At 42.3% G+C, this 25,110-nt stretch overlaps 1 protein-coding gene across 2 annotated transcripts in view; it reads right to left on the reverse strand.

Annotated features, from left to right (window-relative positions):
• Positions 1-2,466: 2,466 nt before the first annotated feature.
• LOC310699825 (LON peptidase N-terminal domain and RING finger protein 1-like) overlaps positions 2,467-25,110 on the reverse strand; it is a 37,800-nt gene continuing 15,156 nt past the window's right edge. For both annotated transcript variants that reach the window (XM_083488405.1, XM_083488406.1), the window contains exons 3-12: positions 23,754-23,876; positions 22,084-22,218; positions 19,539-19,665; positions 17,649-17,757; positions 15,068-15,182; positions 12,768-12,889; positions 11,397-11,555; positions 11,050-11,212; positions 9,881-10,027; positions 2,467-7,074 (exon numbers count right to left, since the gene is read on the reverse strand). In XM_083488405.1, coding sequence (XP_083344531.1) covers positions 6,910-7,074; positions 9,881-10,027; positions 11,050-11,212; positions 11,397-11,555; positions 12,768-12,889; positions 15,068-15,182; positions 17,649-17,757; positions 19,539-19,665; positions 22,084-22,218; positions 23,754-23,876 — 1,365 coding nt within the window. In that variant the 3' untranslated portion in view covers positions 2,467-6,909. The remainder of the gene's footprint in view (positions 7,075-9,880; positions 10,028-11,049; positions 11,213-11,396; positions 11,556-12,767; positions 12,890-15,067; positions 15,183-17,648; positions 17,758-19,538; positions 19,666-22,083; positions 22,219-23,753; positions 23,877-25,110) is intronic.

Genomic DNA, 25,110 nt, shown 5'->3' on the forward strand with positions numbered 1-25,110 from the left:
CTTCCATCAGCCTTGGCTTGTGGCCTAGCTGCACCCCTTTCTGGACAGAGATAGCCCAACTACTGTTGTCTATGCTCTGGTAACCTCAAAATTAGATTACTGCAAAGTGTTATATATATGGCTGACTCTGAAGGCGGTTTGGAAACTTCAGCTAGTGCAGAATTCAGCGGCCAGGTTGCTCACTGGAGCAAGACGGTTTGAGCATATGACACCGATCCTGGTAGCACTGGCTACCAGTTAGTTTCCAGACCCAGAACTGGTGCTGACCTATAAAGCCTTAAATGGCTCAGGACCGCAATACCTCAGGGACCGCCTCTTCCCATATGAACCTACCTGAACCCTGAGATCATCTTCTGAGGCCCTTCTTCATGTGCCTCCTCCATGAGAAGGCTGGAGGGTGGCAACTTGAGAATGGGCCTTCTCTGCAGTGGCTCCCCGTCTGTGGAATGTTCTCCCCAGGGAGATTCGGCTGGCACCTTCATTATACACCTTTAGGCATCAGGCAAAAACATTCCTTTGGTTGATTTCATTGACATCCAATGCCTTTTTTAAATGTGGTGGGTTTTTGGGGGGGTATTGGGCTATTGTTTTTATTTTGATTATGTATTTTGTGGTTTTATTCTGTGAACCGCCCTGAGACCTCCGGGTATAGGGTGGTATATAAATTCAATTAACAACAACAACAATCTTCAAACTACTGACATTTTATCCTAGAATCGGTGGAGACTGGGTACTTTTTTTTTCTACATAGTCCACACACATGTAGATCTATTGCATATTTGTTTTGCTCCTGAAAAGCAATGGTGGAGAAACTGCTTTCATTCAGAAAGCAAAAGCTCACTGCCGATTAACTCTGCATTAACCTGCAGTGTGTCCGTTCTTCATTCAGCTGGGGGAAAGGTGCAAAGAACCTAATCTGGGGGAGGTTTCAAATGTGTATCAGGTAAGGACACCCAGCCTTGCAGGTGGCAGGATCTGGAATCAATCTACATTGAAAGCAGCATATTGAGGACGAGCATGAACAATTCCAGATCAAGAAACATGACATTTTTGTGCTACCAATGAGTCTCTATGCAGCCTGAGCTAGTTGGTTATATGTCCCAGACCAGCTACTGAAGCTTTGCTGGCCCAAACTGGAACCAGGCCACAGAAACTTGCAACTGAACCTGAACAGAAACAGCAAAATTAACGGTTTGCTCTGTGCATTATGTACCACCCCCCACAAATACTTGCGCATAAACAGAGTGCTTTGGTGCATTCGGAAACGGGACACTTGATTTGGGAGTCGAAAAGCTTGGATGCTGGAGGAAATAGTCTCTTTCTATTGATAACCACCAGCGTGCTTAATTTTTCTTCCTTTGTCTGTGAAGTCCTCTGATCTATAATGACACCTAGTGGAAAGAGGCTTCATTGCAAAAGTACATCCCAATGCACTCAATACACTGCGCCGTCAAGAGATACATGTAACCCAAGAAGTAATACACAACCCATATGGCAAGGGGATGAACTGCTGGCCTCTTGTGCCATATGGTATATAGTAACCCCCTCCCCCCCAATCAGACTTGGGGGAGAACACCTTTATTGTACCCAACAGAATGCTTTTTGCAAGCCCAATTGCAATAGGAAGGTGCATTTTCAGAGAAGTCACAACTGAGGAAAGGAACCCTCCTCTCCCTGTGTGAGGCAACCCTTTGCTGAAAGCACAAACTAAACTACAATTAGTCTTGGAAAAGGCCTTCTATCACCTGCATGCCCCCCCATGGTGATTTTAAGCCGTTTCCTCTGCTTTTTCCGTTGCGTTGCCATACATCCGGGTTGTCCCTGACATTTTGCCGATTCGGCAAAATTCCCCCAAAGCCATTTTTACACCCAAAAAACAGGACATGGCAGAAATTTTCCTGACGTGTGGCAAGCCACTGATATGCAACCCCCTAGAGAGCAAGGGTAGACATCATAATGCCTTCCAGATTTTGATGGACTGCAACACTCATCAGCCCCTATTAGTGTGGCCAAAAATCAGAGCTATAGGAGCTGTGCATCACATTAAGCACCCTTGCCCTAGAGACTTGGCCAAGACGGAATATGCAGGGGGAGAGGGGGGGAGAGTCAATATCCCCCAAGCCAGTATCAGAGGCTGAAGGGGAGAGAAGAGTGGGGAGCCCCATTGCACTAGTTGAAGTCCTTGCTCAGAGCTGGATAGATGAATCCTGCCCACGTCTTTCCTGTATACCACATTACTCTGTTAGATTCCACCATGCTTCACTTGAAAATACTTCAGGCCAGTTACAACTTTTTCATGTATCTGTGTACTGCCTCCCCAATTATGAGAGCAGAGCATAAATACCCAAGTGATTGGAACTGCAAGGAGGAGGGGTCTTTTTGGATCTCTTTACAGCTGAAAGCTAGAGAATCCTTAAAGCAATTCCTGTGAAATATATAAACCCCAAGTAGACACAAACGCTGTGCTCAAAAACAAAAAAGTTTATTAGTTTGATAAGAAAATAATAATAATTAGACCAGCAGGAAATAAAAAGATACAAATTCAAATGAATTCGGAGTGGAATAATTCCCTAACACATTTTCTACCAGGTAAAATAAACAGCTCACTTACAGTGGAATCCGAAACGCACTTTCCCACCAGTGAGCCTCACTGAATCAAATGAGACTTACTCCTGGGTAACTGTATATAGGACCACAGCCTCAGTTTCTCTAAGTAATAATTTTGCAATGAAGAGAGAGCACATAAACACATTTTAAATACGATCCACACCCACATTTACAGACTTGGGGGGAAAGAGGGAAGCAAGGAAGTCCATGTGGGGTTAAAACACACACACACAAGCAGAATGAGTATATCTGCTGGTTGACTATGCAGTTTGAGAAATCCTAACTGCCAGAGGGTCAGTAAAACAACCGCTGCCACCCTCTCTTCCTTCAACCTGGCCTGGCTCTGAAGTAGCTCCACCCTGAAAAAAGGCACTTTCCAGTTAAGAAAAAACTTGTGCGTTTGTCAGTGGCTTTAAACACTCCCTTCATATTTCCATTTCCTATAGCATGTGAAGCAAGCAGCAGCAGCAAATCCCTTCCATAACAGGGATATATTTACAAAAGAGGCATTCACCCTATTCCCACTCCATTGCTGGGATAGACTCACTTCTCCTTACCCATAATTCCAAGGCCACGTGAACAGGCCTAGCACCCATAAGACTCCAATGCTAATTTGCTCCCTTTTTTTCCCTCCTTATGGAGACACAAGGTTGGACTGCAAAGGCTAAGCAGCCAACTTTGAACACATGGGGCAGGACGGACAGCAGTTCCCCACACAGACTGGCTTGCCATGTACAAAAAGACTGAAGGTTGAGGCTACCAAGCTGTTACACTGACACCTCCATGTATGAAAATGCCTCTGGGAAGTCAGAGTTAAAGTGTCTATCATACAAACTTCCTAGATACTCGAAATGAACCAGAGGATTTTATTTTATTTTTACATGTTGAAAAGAAACTAGTACTGATTTCAAGGATCCAACTTTGCCCCATCCCTTTTAAGCATCATTTAACATCTTTGGTTGCAGAAGCTTATTATTCCCCTTAATGAGGCACATTGTATGGAAGAATGGGCTCGACTCAAATGCTTTAGAACAAGACATTTGAAAGAAATAAACAGCTGATGCCAGCATGACAAAACAGTCAGTGAGGCTGCAGAATCTCAATTATACTCTATAAATAAATATCACTTATCCTGACTTAGGACTTTTAGCTAATGGGACAGATACTGTGATTGGCTGGAGAACCATGTCAAAATGCTGCACGGCTTATAATGTAAATAATATCTCTCCAGATGCTTCCAAATAAATACAGAATGAAATTCAAGATAAAAAAAGAACCAGCCTAGCCACCCACCACAGAAAAATTCAGGACACTAGACGATGTTGATGTTCTCTGTTCCTTTGCAATCCATTAAAGAAAACAACATTTGCAGTGAAGTTTAAGCAGTCAATGAAAAATAAATAATTACAATGGTAACTTAAAGTACTGGTTTTCTTCTCCTTGTGTTTTTAAGAACAGAGGACTCATTCACACTTATGTTTACCCTGCCCCTTTCCCCTGGGAAAACCTACGGATTAGCAATGGATTGGAACAAACAGCAATTGGGTTTTCTGTGGATTGCCATTTGCTCCAATTTAGTACTAAAGAGCAGGTTTTCCAAGGGAAAGCAGCCAGGCAAAGGCAAAACCATTTTGACTCATTCATACAAAGTACAGGATAAGCAGAGAACTGCTCAGACCTGTGCTTTCTAGGAGCTAACATGATGACCTTTCAAGTCTGCATACTAAACCTTCCAAACACAGTGCAGATTCCAGATTCAGAAGCTTTCAGACTGTAAGACACTTGCATCCTGTGAGAAAGCAGAGGTTACAAATATGGAGAAAAGCTAGACAAGGCCCAAAACTCGCACCCGTAGGCATTTTGGTAGCTTGGCACTCCCTATGTTATCTGATAAGCAGAGCAATCCTAAGTGTAGGAAGCTAGTGGAACTATAGCTCCGTCCTAGATTCCATTCAGGAGCAAGGATACTGCCTGTTGAGCCAGGATAAGCCTGGCAGAGAGGAAATGAGCTAATAAAATAAAATTTGACTTACACCACCCTTTTTACTCGCCTAACAGTGTCCTCAACTTGACTCAAGATGGCAACCATTTCCAGACATGTTGTCATCATACTGATTTGCTTGGGTGATTTTCAGCAAGTTCCCTCCTTTCTCTTTGAACCATTCCTATCCTATTACCAGGTGGTTGGGCAGATGAACCTAGTAGGAAGGATTGTGGTTGCCCAGGAGATGGTGAACATGTGCATTGCTAATTGTAATGTGGCAATTATTGGACAATCTGTCAAAATAACTTGTTGGGGTTTTCTGAACAGAAGGTTCACCTGCCTACAATAAAGTCTTAATTCTTCTTTCGAAATAAGAGGACCTGTACCCTGTACCTAACACTATTATTCGATGTCATTGGGAAAGAATTTAAGGTCAACTAAAAGGCAACAGAGCTAGAAATCTGGAGACGTTAATAACAGGACAGTTGTAATCAAGCACACCATGCCTTGTTGCTCATTCCTCACATCTATGTCCTTCAGTTGGGTGGCAGTTGAGGTCATTCTGCCAAGTACTTTTTTTCCTGAGGGTACTGAAGGGTACGTACCATCAGCACCTTTTTTTCTAGAAGAAATAAAATAATAAAACAAGGCCCTAATAATTTGGCCTAATAATTGTTAATCATAGAATGGTAGCATTTGAAGGGACCATAATAATCATCTTGTCCAACCCCCTGCAATGAAGGAATATGCAGCTGTCCCATACAGATATCCAACCTGCAACCTTGATATTATCAGCACCACAACATTCCCATCTTCTATGTAGGTAAGAGGCCTGTAGCACCTTAAAAGACCAGCAAAATGCATGACCACTCATAGCTTGCAAAGCAGATTCCTATACTGGATACATTTATGTGACCATCTCCTACCACATCAGATGAAGTGGTGCCTTGGTTACAAAAACTCATAATCAGCTGGCATTTCAAGGTGTTTTTTGTATTTCACATAATTGCCTAGCCAGGCACACAATAACTAGGCAGCGCAACAGAGCTGAAGCCTTAGCCTTGTTGGTTGATGCTCTGAAATGTAAGGTGATTCTTGGCCAATACATGTTAGACCACAGCGAATGTTTTAGCTCTTTGCTCCATTCCACAGCAGTGATTTCCAGAATTTAAATTTTCTTCTTCAAATCTCTCTGCAGTCATCTTTTGGAAGTTACATTGTTTTATTCGTGAACAGCCTTTCCCTAATTATACCACTTTGGAGTGTTACTTCTACGTTATGTAGTTGGGGGTTTTTTTAATCACATGACTACAGCAGGGGTGGGGAATCTTTGGCTATTGTTGCTAATATTCCCTGACCATTGGCCATACTAGCTACAGTTAATGGGAGTTCCAGTCCAACAACATTGGGAGGTCCACAATTTCTCTATCCCTGGCTATACCCTTGTTCTCCACAGTTTTCTTCTCTTCACAATGTCTTAAGGGCCAAGCCACACATGACTCCTGTGGTGTATTCTCCCACAGATTTTTTCTTTAGTTAAAATGCAGCTAGCAGGATAAGGGGTGCAATCTGAATTGAGGCTGAGGTGCAGGGGAGAGGATTTAACCCTTTGCTCCTGCACTGTGGCCTTGAGGAAAGTTGCTCCCCTCTGAGGTAACAACTGAAGAAAAGAAAAGAAAAGAAAATACAGATACCTGTATTGATCCTTTCTTTCTCTATCTTACTCTGTAACTTCAAGCAGATTGCTTAAGTTGAAGTTGAAGAAATGGCATAATATACACAATATACATTTTGTAGAGCTTTGAATAATTGTACACAAGCATCATTAAATGACATAAGAGGACAAAGCCCAGGAAGTCCTAGCATTCGTGGTGGGGATTTGGTTTTTGTTTTCAAGGGATGTGGTTGCTCAGAAGTTTCTTCACTTAGCACAATATAGGCATGGTAGTCAGATTTCTTGGACAGATTTCACATCTAGATCACTGCATTCTTTTAGACCCAACAAGGCCAACTAAAAGTCTTTCAAGAGATATTTCCTGTGGACGGTACATCTTTGCTATTGAATCTTGCTACTATTGCACAACAGTTTCAGTTATCTGGTTCATGGCCTATTGCTGGTCAGTTCTACAATGAAAAGAAGTAACTGAAACACACAGAAGAAATAAAGAAATAGAAGAACAGGTTAAGGCTTTACCCCAACCCCAGAAAGAAAACTGGTAGGTGAATACAGCAAAAACCCACTTTGTTTCTGCATATATATATATATATATATATATATGCATACACACACAACTTCTCTTGGGAATGAGGCTTGAGAATTAGCTGTTGTAGTCACGACTTTCCAGAATGACATTCAGAATATGCTTCAGTTGAGTGAGGCGAGCCTTCAGGGAGGTCTCAGAAAAGATTGTCAATTTGCGGGTCAAGTCAAGGGGCAAGATGGAGATAAGCCACCAACACCAAACTGGTCCATCTGGAGATGCCTTGTGAGAAAACAAGGGAAAATACATTAACTCATTGTGCTAGGGGTTCCATATCACTTCATGGAGGAATCAGTTATGGCCTGTTCAGTTGCAATAACTGAGGGATTGTCCCTTCTTCGGCTAATTAGTCTGCATTCCCCACCTGCAACAGTGATGGCTGATGTATGCATATTGTCTTGTTTATTATGTTACTAAGTTGTAAGCCCACCCTGTGAGCTTCTGACGTAAATTTCTTAAATAAATAGAATCCTTCAGGAACATACGGCTGTTGTTTCTGTGCTTTTTATCTTTGTTTCGTTCTTATGCCTTTTCAATGTAAGCATTTCACAGGTTGTATGCTGCTCTGGGAGTACTATATTGAAAGGTTGCCTAGAAATTATCTAAATAAGAACAGTAAGGGAAAAAATAACGACAGGAACCAAACTCCACTGGGAAATGTGCCCCTTCCTCACTTAAGATCAGGATAAGGGCTGAGAACGCCTGAGGATAGGAAAGAGTTCCTTCTTTCAGAGCTGTAATTCCTACTTCCATGTTGCTTCAGAATAAAGATATGCATGTTTTGTGCTGTTCAACAAGATAATAGTTCCTGTACTTTTAATTAATTAACCAACCAACCAACTGGGTAGAATAGGACAAAAGAATCTACCCAAATTAACAGGCTTCTTCACATGCTATAGTGAATGCAGGAACAAGCTGTCTCTGCATATGTACAAGTGTTTGTATAAAAAAATATGCAAGTTGATTAGTACAGCTCAACTATTTGTGTAACAGGTACATAGATTGTACACTCATTTAATAAGAAGAACTAGCGATGCAAAGAAGCCCACCCGTTACCACCATGAATTAGAAAATAGCTGCAGGACTGATTTGGAAAGTCCTTCACTTCCAGGATTTTTAAAAATACATCAGGTAGAAAATCCTTCTACAGACTTCTCTTCTTGCCTCTGCTGCACAGCCCAAGATGAAGCATCTTGTGGAAAATGCATGAATAGGGATGACAATGTATTGGTTCCATGGATATGGAAACAGAAGCCCTCCAACGACAGTCCATTGACCAAATATTAAGTAGCCTTTCTCTAGGAAATCACACAACCAATAACCAATACTGCAATCTGCATTTCCCATCAAAAGAATTAAAGTTTACTTTCATAAGAAATATGCATTAAAAGTTCATATTTAATGGATGTATTGCATTTAAAAAGTTTACTTTTTAAAACTTCGCATGAACTTAAAACAGTGCACAATCTTAAACTGCTTAGCACCCAATTTACTTGACATACTAAAAAAAAACCAACCTAGTAACAAAACAATGAACCACATGCTCGAAAAAGAAAATATCATAATAGTTCCTTTTTCCTTTTCCTTTTTTGTAATTTAAAAAACCTGCTTAGTTCCCAGGCAATAAATTTAGGCAATATCTCTTGGGAAGTCATAAGAAAAGCTTGTAAATAGACCCATTTATCTATTTAGCAGTGTGCACATATTTTAAACATATGCTCTAGAAATAAATTTGGGAAAGAAAACAAATATTTCGATTCATCCCATGTCCCTTGAGAGACCAGTGTAAGAGCTTAGTTTTCTGTAAAGTTGTTCTTGGCTGATCAAATATGCCTGAAGATTACATACTGTGGTCAAAAGTTCAAAGTTGGGGTCAAAAGTTACTTTAGTGGCCTTGGGTAGCAAGTTAACAAATGGACCAAATTTTCCATTCCCACAGTTAAGGTACATACAGCAAAGCATCAATTTATCCATAATGGCAGGCTGCTCTGAAAATCTTATGATGAAAAGCTGGGACTGATGGAAGTTGTGGTTCAACAACACCTGGAGGACCACAGTGGGAAAGGCTGATGTAAAGGAACTGGAGGAGCTGTTTGGTGCTTTAATCTATAGCCAAGTCTCACTTGGTATACAAACAGAAATTCAACACTTAATCATGCTGCATCAAGTCTTATCTTCGCCTCATTCCTTCAGTATTATTGTGTTCTTTCCCCCACACAATTTAGCCAAGATTGGCAGGCACCTGTAGAGATTGGCTACTGGTCTTTGAGACAGTCCACTGATCTCAGTAAGGCTATTCTTAACTTCTTGCATCTCAGCAAGCCAGCAAGAAGATGGAACAGATTAATCACAGGATGCAAATGATCGCACTGTTCCTGAGCTCTTTCAAAACAAGGCTGTTGCTAAACTTGGCAGCAGGCCATTTGCATCGCCATAGGCACAGCCAGTTCAACGGTGTGAAAAGCATAACATTAACAATGGCCTGGGCTATTAGTATCCCCGTTAGGCTGAGTCAACGAGCTGTCACTTCACTAAAGGGGAGTTTGAGATGAGGGGCCAAAACCAACACAACTCCATGAACTGCGGTAATTTTTTTCAATGCTGCTTTTATCCACGAGTGCCGTGCATCTACTGGTTCCTCACCTTATTATGTTATCTAATAAATGGTCCACACATCTTGTATGTAGAATCCTGTGAGCATTTTGCCCATTGGGAAGGCAGCTAGGCCAGTGCAAACCTACAGTGTATATGCTCTATTAGGCTCTTAGGGTGGGCTTGCAGGAAATAGGATGCATGCCAGTGCAAGTCACTCTGCACATTGTTGAAGCATCCAGATCTAACAAGACTGGATCTCCCATGATTTTTCAGCAAAAAGAGAAACAGAATGGGATGCGAGAGTGTCTGTATCATTAGGTACTTTTCTCCTATTCTGACCCTTCCCTAGTACCTTGTGTTTCACTAGTACATCGTGCTTTTGAATCTGGACAGCTCCCATTTCTAGGAGCCTGGAGAGAGAAAGTGCCAATACCTGTATATCTTCCTCTTTCTCAGGAAGAGGTCCATGGTGCATCAAAAGCTGTCTGAAGGTGGTGTCTCCATGTTCATAAAATCTCTGAGTTAGCTGGTATGTGCAGTCATGAAGAATTTGAAGCTCAGCCAGTTCTTCTCCTTCCACCTTTGCAGAGAGAGCAGCAGATGGAAGAACAAAAGAAGTGGAGGTGATGGAGAAGGGGAAGGGGAAGGATAAGAAGGGCGGAAAGAGGGAGAAAAGCTCTGTACGAACAACAAGGCCTTGATTTAAAGGGATGTCAACTAAAGCTTTAGGTAACTAATTGGCAGTGGGCAAATTTTAGCTGGTGAAGCTGAGAGTTAATGCCATGCTTTCTTCTCTCCTTTTTGAGGTTATTTTGGTTTTCAGATATGTGTCCTATTAAAGGTAAAGGTACCCCTGCCCGTACGGCCCAGTCTTGACAGACTCTAGGGTTGTGCGCTCATCTCACTCTAGAGGCCGGGAGCCAGTGCTGTCCGAAGACACTTCCGGGTCACGTGGCCAGCGTGACGAAGCTGCTCTGGCGAACCGCCACCAGCGCAGCACACGGAAACGCCATTTACCTTCCCGCTATAAAGCGGTACCTATTTATCTACTTGCACTTAAGGGTGCTTTCAAACTGCTAGGTGGGCAGGAGCTGGGACCGAACGACGGGAGCTCACCCCGCCGCAGGGATTCGAACCGCCGACCATGCGATCGGCAAGTCCTAGGCGCTGAGGTTTTACCCACAGCGCCACCCGAGGTTATTTTGGTTTTCAAATATGTCTCCTATTAACTGCACTGAATGGTGGCCTTTCCTTCTAACAATAAATTGGCTCTCCCATATCCATCAGTATCCTAAAAGGGCACGTTTGTGTGTCTGAAATTTTAATTTGATTAATCAGTTGAAAGGCAGATTAACACATCAGCTCAAGTTCCTTAATTGGTTGACAGCCCTACTAGTTTTGCATTTCTCCTGCACAGAACTTTCAATCAACAAAGTGCACCTGTCATTGCAATGATTTAGTAACTCAGTAAAATGAATGCCTGCCACATACACCCCATCACCAAAGCTGGCGCATAAGTTATACGGCCAATGGAGGAGACACTCTGTCCTATTCGGTGTTACGATTGCTGTAGCCATAAGCTACATGGGGCATGTTACTCACCTTCTCATCATCCAGATACTCAATATCTGCAGTGTGGTAGCCATCTCTATGTCCACGTCTCAAAACCTGGAACCTCCGTTTGCCTATGGTATCCACTAAAGAGCGTCCATCAGGTAGAAATGCTATCTTCTGAATCTCCAGCATGCAGCCATAATCAGCAAAACTGAAGAGAAGGAAACCAACATTGAGAGGGTTTCATAGAATAAAAGAATCGTAGAAGTTGGAAGGGACCTTAGGGTCATCTAGTCCAACCCCTTGCAATACAGGAATCTCAACTAAAGTTCAATAGAGGAAGAAAGGGATTAGAGAGGTCAGAGCCACTCTGCCAGGATCTCTCTGCCACTTACCTCTTCCCATTCTCATACATACACATGCCAAACATCTTTGTGCCAGTTTCCTGACACCTTCGCATCATGAGGCGGTAGCGAGGCTCAAAGACATGAAGGGGACACACAATGCCTGGAAAGGACATTGTGCACACAAAGATTGGGATATTCTTAGTCAAGCTGCAGAAGGAAGGAGAAAGAAGCATAATTACATGCTCTCGGTGTGGCTAAAATAATTTATACTTGTGCATGTGCACATGTGAATAATTCGCTAAACTGGAGCTCTCCAGATGTTTCAGGCAACAATTCCCATCAGCCCCGGCTGGCACTGCCAGTGGTCAGGGATGATGGGAGTTGTAGTCCAAAACATCTGGAGAGTACCAAATTGGTGTATGCTCCACATGTACAGTTATACAACTTAGAGATGAGGCACAAGCTCTCTCACACAAATCTAGGCAGCTGTGAAGGGCAGTCATTGCCAAAGGAATGGGGAAGACTGATCCTCTCCCTTACTCTTCACTTCCACGTCCTTTTCACACCTTTCACATTTGCTGGGGTCTAGCTTCCCTGGCAGGGCCCACTGGAACTGCTACCTATCTTATCTGATTCCTGAGACACTAGGCCCTCACGAAGCATTGCTGCCAGAGCCCAACACTGCTTGAGGCCCCAAGCACTGCTACAGCCATGGAGCCACTGCTCTCCCATATCCTCCTCCAGCTAAATGGGCCTATCCAGCAGCATTGGCACTTTGGGGGTGGAAGCAATTGTTTAAGACCAACCAGAGAAGTGGATGAATGCAGGCAGCTGCAGGGCCACCATGGGAAGACAGCTCAGAGCCAGGGCAATGGTGGTGGGATGACGATGAGTGGTCAGAGGGAGAAGAGGAAGAGCAGCCTAGGAGGAGGAAGGGCCATATGCTGGGGAGATAACAGAGCTTACTGAGCAGGAAGAGTTGGGGGCAGAGGACAGTTCAGACTCTGAGGCAGAAGAGGGGGCTGGAGGTGTGGGGCCAGGAGGCAGGACACTGAAGAAGCCCAGGAGACTCCAGCTCCACACAACTCCCTTTGATCTCCTAGGACATGTGGGGAAATGAAGTAGGCTGAGCAGAAATCAATCGTGTGCAGGTGCAGTTTGAAACTGCTTAGGAAAGACCCTGGGAGAGAGGAGCATTAGTGGACACTGGGAAAGTGGGGTCCTTCAGTTCTCACACCTGCCTCAATTGGGAAAGACCTGCAGAGAAGGGTTGCTGGGAGTACTAGGCCGGAGTGCTTCCGTTTCACTTTGAATAAAGAGTTAACTTTACTGACTTCTGGAAATCTGTTGTTTTTTTGCTCACCTACGCTTGACCTGAGCCCTGACACTACAAAACAGAAAGCAAAAGTCTCTGTTTACTTTGAAAGTTCTGCCATTTCAGCCTGGTGGACGCGTTTCCTGTCTGCAAGTTGTAAAGGGAAGACAGCCATCATGAGCTCCTCCAGCAGAAGAGTGGTGTTGTATTTTCCAGCTCTCAGGTACTGGAAGAAACCATAACATCGTAAGAAGAGTCCTGCTGGACCACAGCAAAGGCCCATTTAGTGCAGCATCCAGCTCTCACAGGGGCTAACCGGATGCCTATGGCAAGCCCAGGAAGAGGACCTGAGTATAACCCCACTCTCCCCACATCTGATTCCCAAAGGCATCACTTTCATTTCATGAGGAAGAAAAATCATTATGGCATGTATTAAGGATTCACCATTTCAAGTAGCCTCTCCCAACCTTAGGTCCCTAGATGTCTATGGACAGCAACTACCATCATCCCTGACCATTGGCCATACTGGCTGGGGATGATGGGTGAAACCAGGTTGGGGAAGGCCTCTTTTTTGAGAGTTGTAGATCCTTGTGCATTTTTCTAGACAACAGAATGGTTTTTGTTTTCTTTTTTTTAACAGAATGTAATTATCTAGTTTTGACAGCCAAGACCACAAATCAGATACATCCCAACACCAGAAACCAAATTCCATGTTAGCATGTTTTCAAACAAAGATCTACAGGGCTTCCAAACACAATTTGAAGGAGAAATGCATGCACCTTTTCATGTTTGATATTGCCACTATTTGAGATCAGTTCCCTCTTATTATCAGAGTCTATATTGTGCTACCTAGATTTTTTTTTAAAAAAAAACCACTTAGTCAACACACATCACAGCCTTCTTTCTTCTTGTTTTCATGATGAACAAACCAGTATCTACTATCAGGAGGGCCTCGCCCAAGTGGGGCAGAACTGCAGCAATAACCGCCTGGCACTGCCACTTACTGGGAGGGGCAAAGTGGTGGAAAGGTCAGGGCTGCATGACTACAGCAGCACAGCAAATCCGACATGGATATCAACTCACCCCTCCTAGTAAACAGCAGTGGCACTGCTGCCAAGAGGCTAGTGCTGTGGTTCCAGCCCACAAGGTGAGCAGCTCCTGTCTATGTGTAAGTCTAGAAAGCACAAAACTCAGGTAGAGGAAGGAGAGAATATGGAAACTGAGGTGCGGGAGCATTTACTCTGCAGTGCAGGAAGAAAATCAGGGCAATGCTGTAGCTCAGGACCAAAGCATCTGCAATCCCCAGAATCTCCAGGTAGGAGAGACTACTGCCTGACAACCTAGAGAACCACTGCCAGTCACTGTAGACAATACCGGTCCTGGATAGCTCAGTTGGTTAGAGCGTTGTGCTAATAATGCCAAGGTTGCAGGTTCAATCCCTGTATGGGATAGCGGCATAGTTCTGCATTGCAGGGGGTTGGACTAGATGATAATCGGGGACCTTTCCAACTCTATTCTATGATCAAGGTAGGCAAATGGTCTCACAAGTATAAGGCAGCCTACTTCTGAAGTAATATGACAATGTCTTCCTTAATTGGTTCCTTTAAGCAGGAAATTACAGTGATTGTTCCCTCATCATGTCAACTGCTTCTTTTCTTCATGTGAATCCTGTAGCATGCAAAATCACATGGGGGAGGGACCTCTACCAATGCAGGATATGGCCCACAGAAACCATACCTATAGCATCCATATAATAATTCAACTTAAGCTGATGTTTCTAAGGTGGGGGACAACGACTGTATTTGCCTCGTGTCTGTAGATTAGCTTTCCTATTCCATTACTTTGCTACCTGTTCACAGGAGGCCAGTTTGCTTGTGTCTGCTATTGACCCTTCTCCATTATGGGATGTGTTATGTGATTTCCCATTTCAATAATGTCATCTGCTCAGCAATAAACCTGTGGCTCAGAGGAGCCTCTTAATTGGAGGCTGAAAGCATTATTTAATCATTTCCACATCTAATGCAAATATAATGTTTCCATTTAATCAACAATTATCTATGCAAGTCATACCTGGCAATATTCAACAAACCCGCATTTATTTAGCACTTGGAGAAGAGCCAAGTACCTTTTGGTCTGATGATCCTAGCAAGAAAGCAGGTGCAGCGATTTCTACCATAGCCCTGCACCTGCTATAATTTCACTTACGTAACATGCTGCTTTTTCTAACAATTATCCAGGTCAACAATGGAATTAAATAAATGCCATCAGCTACTCACAGTGATAGAATCCACAATGATCTTTTCCCCTCAAGCACAAAGAAAAGCTCTAATTCAGGTCAAATTAAACACAAATCCAGACCTTCCTTTTCCTCCATTATGCACACATCCTGCAAGATTCCTCTTACCTCTCTGAGGCTCTGTTTGCAAAGTGGACAGTTGGGTCTATGATCTAGGCAACGCTCCAAGCATTCTTTGCAGAAAGTATGGCCACAAGGTGTGGTCACAGGCTCAAAGAACATTCTGCAGAAAAACCAGAGGAAGAAAGGGAACGTGAAAAATTCAGGTGGCAAGAGAATTCCCAAGCAGCATCACAGACAAGGCTAAGTTTTTTTTTAATGTACCAAAAAATATGTCCATTTGTAGAAAGTTTGGTAGTTGAAGCCACATTGCTAATTTTTGATGGCTGATGGTAAAGTATATAGGGACTTATTTCTTAACAATGAAAAATCTCTAGTACAGATCATTGCATTGTTATGGGGAAAGGAGTACTGTGTATATGCTTCACTGTCTTCCAAGAGTCATGTTTGCATGTTGTGTGTATATGTGCACAAATCCGCTGTTTGCTGAAAATCCTAAGCACTTACATAAAACTTGCTTTTTTCTTTTTGCCTGATAACATCAAGCAATTCATTTGGGAATAAAGTGCAGCTTATATTCAGGCCGATATGGTATTTGGTGTTTTCCTATTGTATTTTTATGTTGTGAACTGCCTTGAGATCTGCAGATGAAGAGCGGTCTACTAATTTAATAAAAACAGTGGTGCCTCGGGTTACAGACGCTTCAGGTTACAGACACTTCAGGTTACAGGCTCCGCTAACCCAGAAATAGTACCTTGGGTTAAGAACTTTGCTTCAGGATGAGAACAGAAATCGAGCAGCAGCAGAGGGATGCCCCATTAGCTAAAGTGGTAAAGGTAAAGGGACCCCTGACCATTAGGTCCAGTCTTGGCTGACTCTGGGGTTGCGGTGCTCATCTCACTTTACTGGCCGAGGGAGCCGGCGTACAGCTTCCAGGTCATGTGGCCAGCATGACTAAGCTGCTTCTGGCGAACCAGAGCAGCGCAAGGAAACGCCGTTTACCTTCCCACTGGAGCGGTACCTATTTATCTATTTGCACTTTGATGTGCTTTCGAACTGCTAGGTTGGCAGGAGCAGGGACCGAGCAACGGGAGCACACCCCATCGCGGGGATTCGTACCGCCGACCTTCTGATCAGCAATTCCTAGGCTCTGTGGTTTAACCCACAGCGTCACCTGCTAAAGTGGTACCTCAGGTTAAAAACAGTTTCAGGTTAAGAAAAGACCTCCAGAATGAATTGAGTTCTTAACCCGAGGTACCACTGTAAGTAAAAATAAAATAAATACCACACACTTTAACTGTTCTAGTCAGTGGTGCACCCAACAGATCATGCACCTCCTCATTTATGTGGTAAGATGGCAATCCAAGAATGTTCCAAGGTGGCATGGGGTAGCTAACTGAGAAAGGCTTGCTGTCAGTCTGTCCATGGCCTGGTATCGATCCAACCATGTTTTCAATGTCAATTTTTCAGAAGTTCATAAGGCACAACATCACCCTCATTCATGAGAAGAAATTGCTTTGCTACGAAACAAGGAGAAATAGGCACTGTAGGCCATCACAAGGAGCCACTGATTTTTCATCAACAGCATGTGGCATTTTCCATTGGTCCTTCTTCCATTTTGAAGGAAGCATCACCAAGCCTCACCTCGACTGCATTGGCATGTAGTCATCTCATTTCCCTTAACTAAAGTTTAGGTGGATAAGCCTGGGTGACAAAGTTGCTAATAAGGATATTGCCTAATTACAGGCACAAATCCCCCAGGCCATGAGCCTTTTGGCAAGGCTTGGGAGAATTAAGCTTTTAAATCCTGAGAGAGAAAGAGATCAGCACAGGGGCATCATTCACATCGGTTTCTCCTTGTCGTTTCCTTGATGAATGAGGAAAGGAAAGGCTGGAAAAGGTTCATAAAATAGGCAGACAAGGTGTGTGTTTAACTGGACATCCAAATGAACCCAAATCTCACAATCTCACAAAGCTCCAGCACAGAGCCCAACCTCATGCTTCCGTACAACTCAGCAGAAGTAGGCAGAGATGAGGGATCAGCTTTGCTCAGTTTCTCTGTATTTTTATTATTAAATTTCTATATTGTCCTTCATCTAATGATCACAGGGCAGTTTACAGTCTAAAACACTATCTGCTGAGAGAAAACAAGATATAAATCTAGAAATAAATAAATAAGGGTGGCTAATTTTATATTATTTGTGTGTGTGTGTGTGTGTGTTGTTTTATATGACGTATGTATCCCGACTCAAAATCATGGGTGATAATTCAACTACGTTTTACTCATAGCAGACCTCCTGAAATTAATGAACAAGCTAAAGTTAGGTCCATTTAATGGGTCTACTCTGAATAAAACCTAGTTGAGCATTGTCCTGTATATACGGAGGCCATGGTAAATATTTTAATAAATTGCTAAATAAATGGCTATCAACACTTTCATCTGCGATGATGAAAAGCGCTGAATTCTCAAATGCTATTATAAAGTCATTTTCACACCTCCCATTATATATATTGCATTCCACTCTCCGCCTTTCAAGCTTTGGCTAGAATGTGAAGCAGATGACTGATCACAAAGTTCTCACGTCAAAGTGAACAGGTGATCCTTTATCCAGCAACTCTAGAAACTGACCGTATGCAAAGAGAACACTCCAAGTCTGATGTACTCAAGAGATCTGCAAAGTCTGGTTTATGCTCCTGGGTTGACTTGGCTTCTGCTGCCGATGCCCCTTCTTCAAAATCTTTGTTAGTGAAAGAAAAAGCAAGAGAGAAATGTTGAAAGCCACACATTACCCCACCTCAAGTCCACGGGGCAGCTTCGTCAACTTTGCTTTGCACATGATGATCACAGTCATACTGGAACAACCCATGCCTTTGTACCTCAACAGACTAGTGGTCTCATGCTACACCTGAGCGACAAGGGAAATTGCATCAATAAATAGTGCCTTCACACCTTACATTTTTAGGTAGAAACCTGAGGGTTAAAGTGGATCCCTGCTGAATGTGAACTTAGTGGCAAACCTAGTAACATCATGGGAGTTAGTGGCAAACCTAGTAACTTAGTGGCAAACCTAGTACCATCATGGGAGTGGTTTTCCAGCTACTCCACCATTCACCTTTGAAGGCTTATAAGAAGCTTCTGCAGGAGAGGGACCATGAGTAAAAACATGGAAGGGGTGTTTCTAGGACTAAACTGAAACTGTGAAGCTCCCTTGTTATGTTGCTGTTGGATACTGCATGTTGTTATATTTATAGTACTGGAATGTAGTTTTTGGTGTGTTATATTTGATATTGTTTTATTATGTCTTTACGAAATTGGTTTTGGATTGTTTGTTTCAAATGCATTCCTATTTATATGCTACAACCTGTTATTTTTTTGTGTGGAAAAGCAGCGTACAAATAAAAGGAATGAATGAATGTCTCAGTATAATGTGTGAAATGGCCTTATGGGATTTGCAGAGGCAACCTGCCACCTGACAGCATTTTGCAAACTTGCCCTGCGTAGTGTCTGACATCTCATAATTGCAACACTTAACTCAGGCTTCCTCAACCTCAGCCCTCCGGATGTTTTTGGCCTACAACTCCCAGGAAGAAGAGTTTTGATTTGATATCCCGCTTTATCATTACCCTAAGGAGTCTCAAAGTGGCTAACATTCTCCTTTCCCTTCCTCCCCCACAACAAACACTCTGTGAGGTGAGTGGGGCTGAGAGAAGTGTGACTAGCCCAAGGTCACCCAGCAGCTGCATGTGGAGGAGTGGGGAAGCGAACGCGGTTCACCAGATTACGAGTCTACTGCTCTTAACCACTACACCACACTGGCTCTAGCTAGCAGGACCAGTGATCAGGGATGATGGGAATTGTAGTCTCAAAACATCTGGAGGGCCAAGGTTGAGGAAGCCTGACTTAACCTGATGCCCCCTTCCCTGCAACAACACCAAATAGGATTCTGTGTCATCAGACCCAGTCAAGAGCAGGCACTGTAGACTACGGAGAAAGCCTCCTGGAAGCAGCATCACTGACGCCCGCCGTGGTAGGGCAGAGCACAGTGGCAAAAAGGGCAGGGCGGCAAGGGCAGAGCCAATCTGGTCTTCCCACAAATGCGCATAATTACCCTCAGCTCACTGCCATCCTGCCCTGCTCCAAGTAGCACCATCGCTGCCTGGCCAGCTCCATAGCATCACCACACCAGCCACCCCTGAACCCAGTAGTTGCCAGTAGGTCTTCTGGCTTTTTTTCAAGCAAACCAGTGGGAGTGTGTGAGCCCCAGGCAAGGCTAGGGTTATTCCTATCACAATAAACAATGGCTTATCATGAGATCCAAACACTGCCATATGTTGTGTAGATAGGACCTCTGCTCCTCCATTAAAACCTTGCACCCTAATATAAGCTATAAAAATTGACTGGTGCAGTTTAGAGAATAGTGGTTAAGATACCATACTCCCATGAAGATTCAAGTAGCCACGTTTTGTTTTCCCCAGGTAATACTGACTTCAAAACATTGTTTTTTTTATATATCCTTACCCCTTTCCTTCTCTGCTGAAAAACCTGAATTGGACTTCTTCCTCAACCATTCTGGTATGGAAAGTGCTGCTTGGCTGTGATCAGAAGCATCTTCTCCCAGCCAAACTTCCTTTCTTCCCTTCAAATCCTATTTCATAAAGAAAAGCATCCTCTTAAACACCTCCTTTCCAGAGCAGACCAAGCAAAAAGACTACGGGTGAAGAAAGACATGAAAAGACAGTAGTAGTCTACAAAGCACATACATGCAATCCCCACATTTCTTGACTAACGTTTTGCTTTATTGAAATCTAAAGTTGTTGTCTGCAACAACAGTTGCCTACTTCTTTCCACTATTATTAAGACCCTCAATTCTCCAAAAAGGTAGAATCTCATTCAAGAGGCAGATTTAGAAAGCAGGAATAAAATTTCCAAGAGCAAATTACTAAAATACAGTATGTATGCTGGTTAGGTGGTCTATATGATGTGCACACCCATCCAAAGTGATATTCAAATGAACTAAGGTTTTGGAAAAAAAATTGACACCTTTGGAATCAGAAAGGTTTCAGAAAGAGATAGGTTTAAATGTGGTTAAAAAAGTGAAATACCTAGGGGTCAATTTGACTGCCAAAAATCTGAACTTATTTAAAGACAATTATGAAAAGTGTTGGTCAGAAATTAAAAAAGATTTAGAAATTTGGTCAAGATTGAAACTTTCCTTGTTGGGCCGAATTGCTGCTATAAAGATGAATGTGTTGCCAAAGATGTTATTTTTGTTTCAGACCCTACAGATTGTGGACAGGGTGGAATGTTTCGGAAAATGGCAGAGAGATATTTCTAAATTTGTCTGGCAGGGCAAAAAGCCCAGGATAAAGTTTAAAATATTAACTGATGCTAAGGAAAGAGGGGGGTTTGCCCTGCCAGATTTAAGGCTGTACTATGAAGCTGCAGCTTTCTGCTGGTTGAAAGATTGGATACTTCTTGAGAACACTGATGTCCTAGATCTGGAAGGGTTCAATAATGCTTTTGGATGGCATGCTTATTTGTGGTACGACAAGGTAAAAATTCATAAGACTTTCAAGAATCATATTGTCAGGAAAGCAGTGTTTAATGTCTGGACAAAATATAAAGACTTATTAGAAAACAAGACCCCAAGGTGGTTGTCACCAATGGAAGCTAAGGCTCGGAAAAGACTCAATATGGAGGCCGAATGGCCGAAATATTGGGAAATAATAGAAAAAGTTGGAGATACTTGGAGGCTGCAGAGTCTGGAGAAATTAAAGGACAAAGTGCGAGATTGGTTACACTATGCTCAGATTAGGGAGACTTTTATTCTGGACAAAAAGAAAGGTTTCCAGGTGGAAAAATCGAAATTAGAAACAGAATTGTTAGAATCTAAGACTAAGGTACTTTCAAAAATGTATAACTTGCTGTTAAAATGGAATACTCAAGATGAAACAGTTAAATCAGCAATGATAAAATGGGCGCAGGACATTGGGTACAACATTATGTTTGAAGACTGGGAAAGGTTATGGACCACCGGTGTGAAGTTCACGGCTTGTAATGCCTTGAAAGAAAATATTATGAAAATGATACATAGGTGGTACATGACCCCAGTCAAGCTTGCAAAAATATACCATTTGCATGATAATAAATGTTGGAAATGTAAGGAGACTGAAGGAACATTCTTTCACCTCTGGTGGACTTGTCCGAGAGTGAAGGCCTTTTGGGAAATGATTTACAATGAGCTAAAAAAGGTATTTAAGTATACCTTCCCTAAGAAACCAGAGGCCTTCCTTTTAGGCATTGTTGGTCAGAAGGTGTTAAAGAAGGATAGAACCTTTTTTATGTACGCAACAACAGCAGCAAGAATACTCATTGCAAAATATTGGAAGACACAAGATTTGCCCACACTGGAAGAATGGCAGATGCAACTGACAGACTACATGGAACTGGCTGAAATGACTGGCAGAATCCGAGACCTGGGAGAAGAGACAGTGGAAGAGGATTGGAAAAAGCTTAAAGACTATTTACAAAAACACTATAAATTGTATGAATCTTAAGAAAGTGCACGAAAGGAAACAACATGGCATCAGTAATTTTGTTGAAAGATATATGAAAATAAGTGGAATTTAATGATAAAGATGAAATTTGAAGTAATGTTATGTCTAAACTAAGCAGTTAAGTATTAAATTAAAATATTCAAAGTTCGAGACATAACGTTTGAGAATTAGAAATAAGAAATGAAACAAGGTAATAAATTGCTGTACATAACTTTATTATGGAGAACGCAGGAAAGGGAGGTGTGAGGAAGTCCAAGTAGGTATGAAAAAATGATATATGAACGGTTAGGATTTTTTCATTTTATGTTTGTGTTTCTGTCTTTGTATGTTTTTTTTCTGTGTTACTATTTGGTGAAGGTATTGTATATGTTTGGTGATATTCTCTGTTTAAAATTTGCAATAAAATATTATAAAAAACAAAAAAAACAAAGTGATATTCAAATGCATGCCTCCCTTTCATGCTGCTGCTAGCCTTGTAATTGGTACTGCCACTCCATGTTGCTTACCTGCAGGGGTTCTCCTTCAAAAGACACAAGGGCAGTTAGCTCTTCCCCTGAATTAGACCCTTTCAAGTTCTGACTGGCATCACTCTTCAGCTCCATAACAGTGCCTGGAACAGGGGAGGCGTCATTCGTGAGAATCTGGCAAGAAGAAGAAAACAGGTTACTGTATTTCTGAAAGGAAAAGAAACTTCAAGGTAGAACTTGCTTTTAAATACCAGTATCTCTCTTACTAAGAGTTTTGTAAGTCAAAAATTGTGAAGCTAGCTAAATGCAAATTAAAATGGCCCTTCATAGGCGCCGACTCCATGGGGCTTGAGGGGGCCCGAGCCCCCTCAAAAATTCGTTTGGGGGGGCTCCGCCCCCCCAATAATCTCCGGCACCCCTCCAGCAGAGCGCCATCGCAAGAAACCGAGAGCAGAAAGCGGGGAAGAAGCGCGCTACAAAATGTAGCAACAGCGGATACAATGTTTCCTCCTGTTTCCTTGTTTCTTGCAAGACAGAAACAGAGGGCGATCCAGGGCTCCCCTCCCTCCCTCCCTACCTCCCTAGCAGAAGGTCCTTGGAGCTGATTAATAGGCGCAGCACGCTCTCCCCTATTCGCTCACGAGGAGGCGGCGCCACTTTATTTGCATATTCATGAGCTTATTTATTATTCATGAGCTTTCCCGGCCCCCCCCCCAATATTTTTTATAAGTCCGCGTCCCTGTGGCCCTTGCTGCCACAACTAAAACAAGACTTCAAGCCAGTTTCTTTACCGTTTTTCTTTTAGTCTTTCCCTTTCACTGAACAGAAAAACTGTTTCCTACAGCTCCAAAAAATCATTAACAACATGCCTTTAAAAATATGCATGCAATGGGACTAGATGTAAAGGCAGAAGCTTATACTTATATCACAATGCATTAACTAATATATTTGACTGTAGTACTATAGTTAAAGAACCCACCTGAAATCAAATTATTGGAGGATTTCCACTCCAGGAACTAAAGTCCCTGTCAGCATAAATGGTGTACTGTTCTGAAATGCAAACAGTCACACTACCTCACCAGAGTGTTTTACTCCTAACCCATAATAATGGCAGGAGCTAAACTGTTTTAAACATTATGACAGATGCTCACAGCACCTGTTGCCTAGATTACTGTACACTCTTAACACCTAGCAATACTAATGTCTGGTTCATTTGAGCCTGGCGTTATTGAAATATTTCCGTTCAAAGCTGTGATTATATTAAAAGGTCCTGTAGCATTATTTCATGCTCAAGCCATCAAAGGGAGGGAAGTTTGCAGTGTAAACATGGAAGCGCCAGTTTAGCTTTGGTTTTGCGGCCAATCAAAATAAATACTCCATCTATTGTTTTTGAGCAGTCCGTGTAGGCACAACCATGAGGCTGCAATGCTGCATGATCAAACAGATGAAGAATCTCATGTTATTTCGCTGGGAGGCAATAAAGTGTCAGACATGGCAACACTAACAATTCTTTATACCCAAAATTTAAGCTGAAGCTAATTCAAATGGCCATTGTGCATTTTAACAGTGTTGTCTAGGTAAACTGTAATATACGTGTGTGTGTGTGTGTGTGTGTGTGTGTATCACACACACACATTTTATGTTTCACAAGCCACATTGAGAAAGTTTCACCTTAAAGGAACATAAAATTATTTAAAATAAACAAATACCTTTTCTGTTTCGTATTGAGCAGCATGAAAATTGGGATTCAGCGTGAGGCAATGTTGGAACTGCAGCAGGGCCTCAGATTGCTTCCCCATTTCCAGGAGGACCTTTCCCTTCCTAAAGAAGACCTGCAAAGAAGCAGACAACATAGAATTTTAATTTGAAGCCTTCAGAGTTCCTGAACTTCCATATTCTTCTCTTAGTGTGCTGCTTTTGGCATAATTCAGAAGGCACCAGTCCAATCCCCAGCATCTCTAAGTCAGGCCTGGGAACTGGAGACCTTCTGTCAGACAGTGCAGACAGCACTGCATGTGATGGAACAATGGTCTAAAATAAGACAGTATGCTATGTTCCTAACAGTGACTGGGAATTATTTATGATTCACATGCTAACCAAGATACATCAGTACAAAAATCATACTTGTGATGCTGTTGAAGCCTGTTGAATACAGTAAGGGAAACCTGGAATTTATTTGTTTCTTCATTTATTATATTTCTATGCCGCCCTTCCTTCCAAAGCAGCAATAGTTGAACAAGCTGTCAATCACAAAACCACTTTTAGCCCTTTGGAGTATAACATCCGGCATGAAGATTGCTGGACTTATTTGGCTGTAATTTGGTAGGATTTATCCACTACAGAGTGGCTATTATGCTTGCAAACTTCATCCACTTCTGTCAAAATGGAACCAAATTTGTAGCTTTGTTATTATTATTTCCCAATAGTGAATGGGGAAAACAAAGTAGGCTCAAGTTGAATCAGGCGGTCTTGGTGCAGCCTGAATCAAGCATAAAATTTTAGTCTGAACCTAATCTTGTGGCTGCTGTACACCCCCACCTCCTCAAAGCAAAAGCCAAATAATCTTATTGAAGCAATGCATTTCCTTGTCCTGTTTGGACTTAGATTTTTGCTTAGTCCAAACGTATACATATTCTGCATATTATAAATTTGTTTTAAGTGTTTGTGAGTCACTATTCCTAGAAATGTCTCCAAATCAATGGACAGTCAAATGAAAATAGACAAATAGACAAATAAAACAGAGATGAACAGTAAACAAAATAAACAGAATAGCAGTCAGGAAACCCAATAGAACAGCAGGAGTGTAAATCTATTTAAAGTCTTAGTGATTTTAAAAAGCACAGTTTGTAAATGTAATGCTGGATCTCTCAGGCTCATGCCTAAATGATGGTAGTATTGGTACCACATAAATCTATCTAGGAAGGATAGTTCAAAGACAGGATGCCACCACTGAAAAGTACCCATGGTAGGGTTTCTGAAGCCAGCAGGGTAGACTCATATGGGAAAAGGCAATTCTACTTCCAGACCATTTTAATTCTTATCAACTTTTACAAGCCTTGTCACCCA

The sequence above is a fragment of the Podarcis liolepis genome, assembly GCF_965112155.1.
Source record: "Podarcis liolepis genome assembly, chromosome: 2".
NCBI lineage: Eukaryota > Metazoa > Chordata > Lepidosauria > Squamata > Lacertidae > Podarcis > Podarcis liolepis.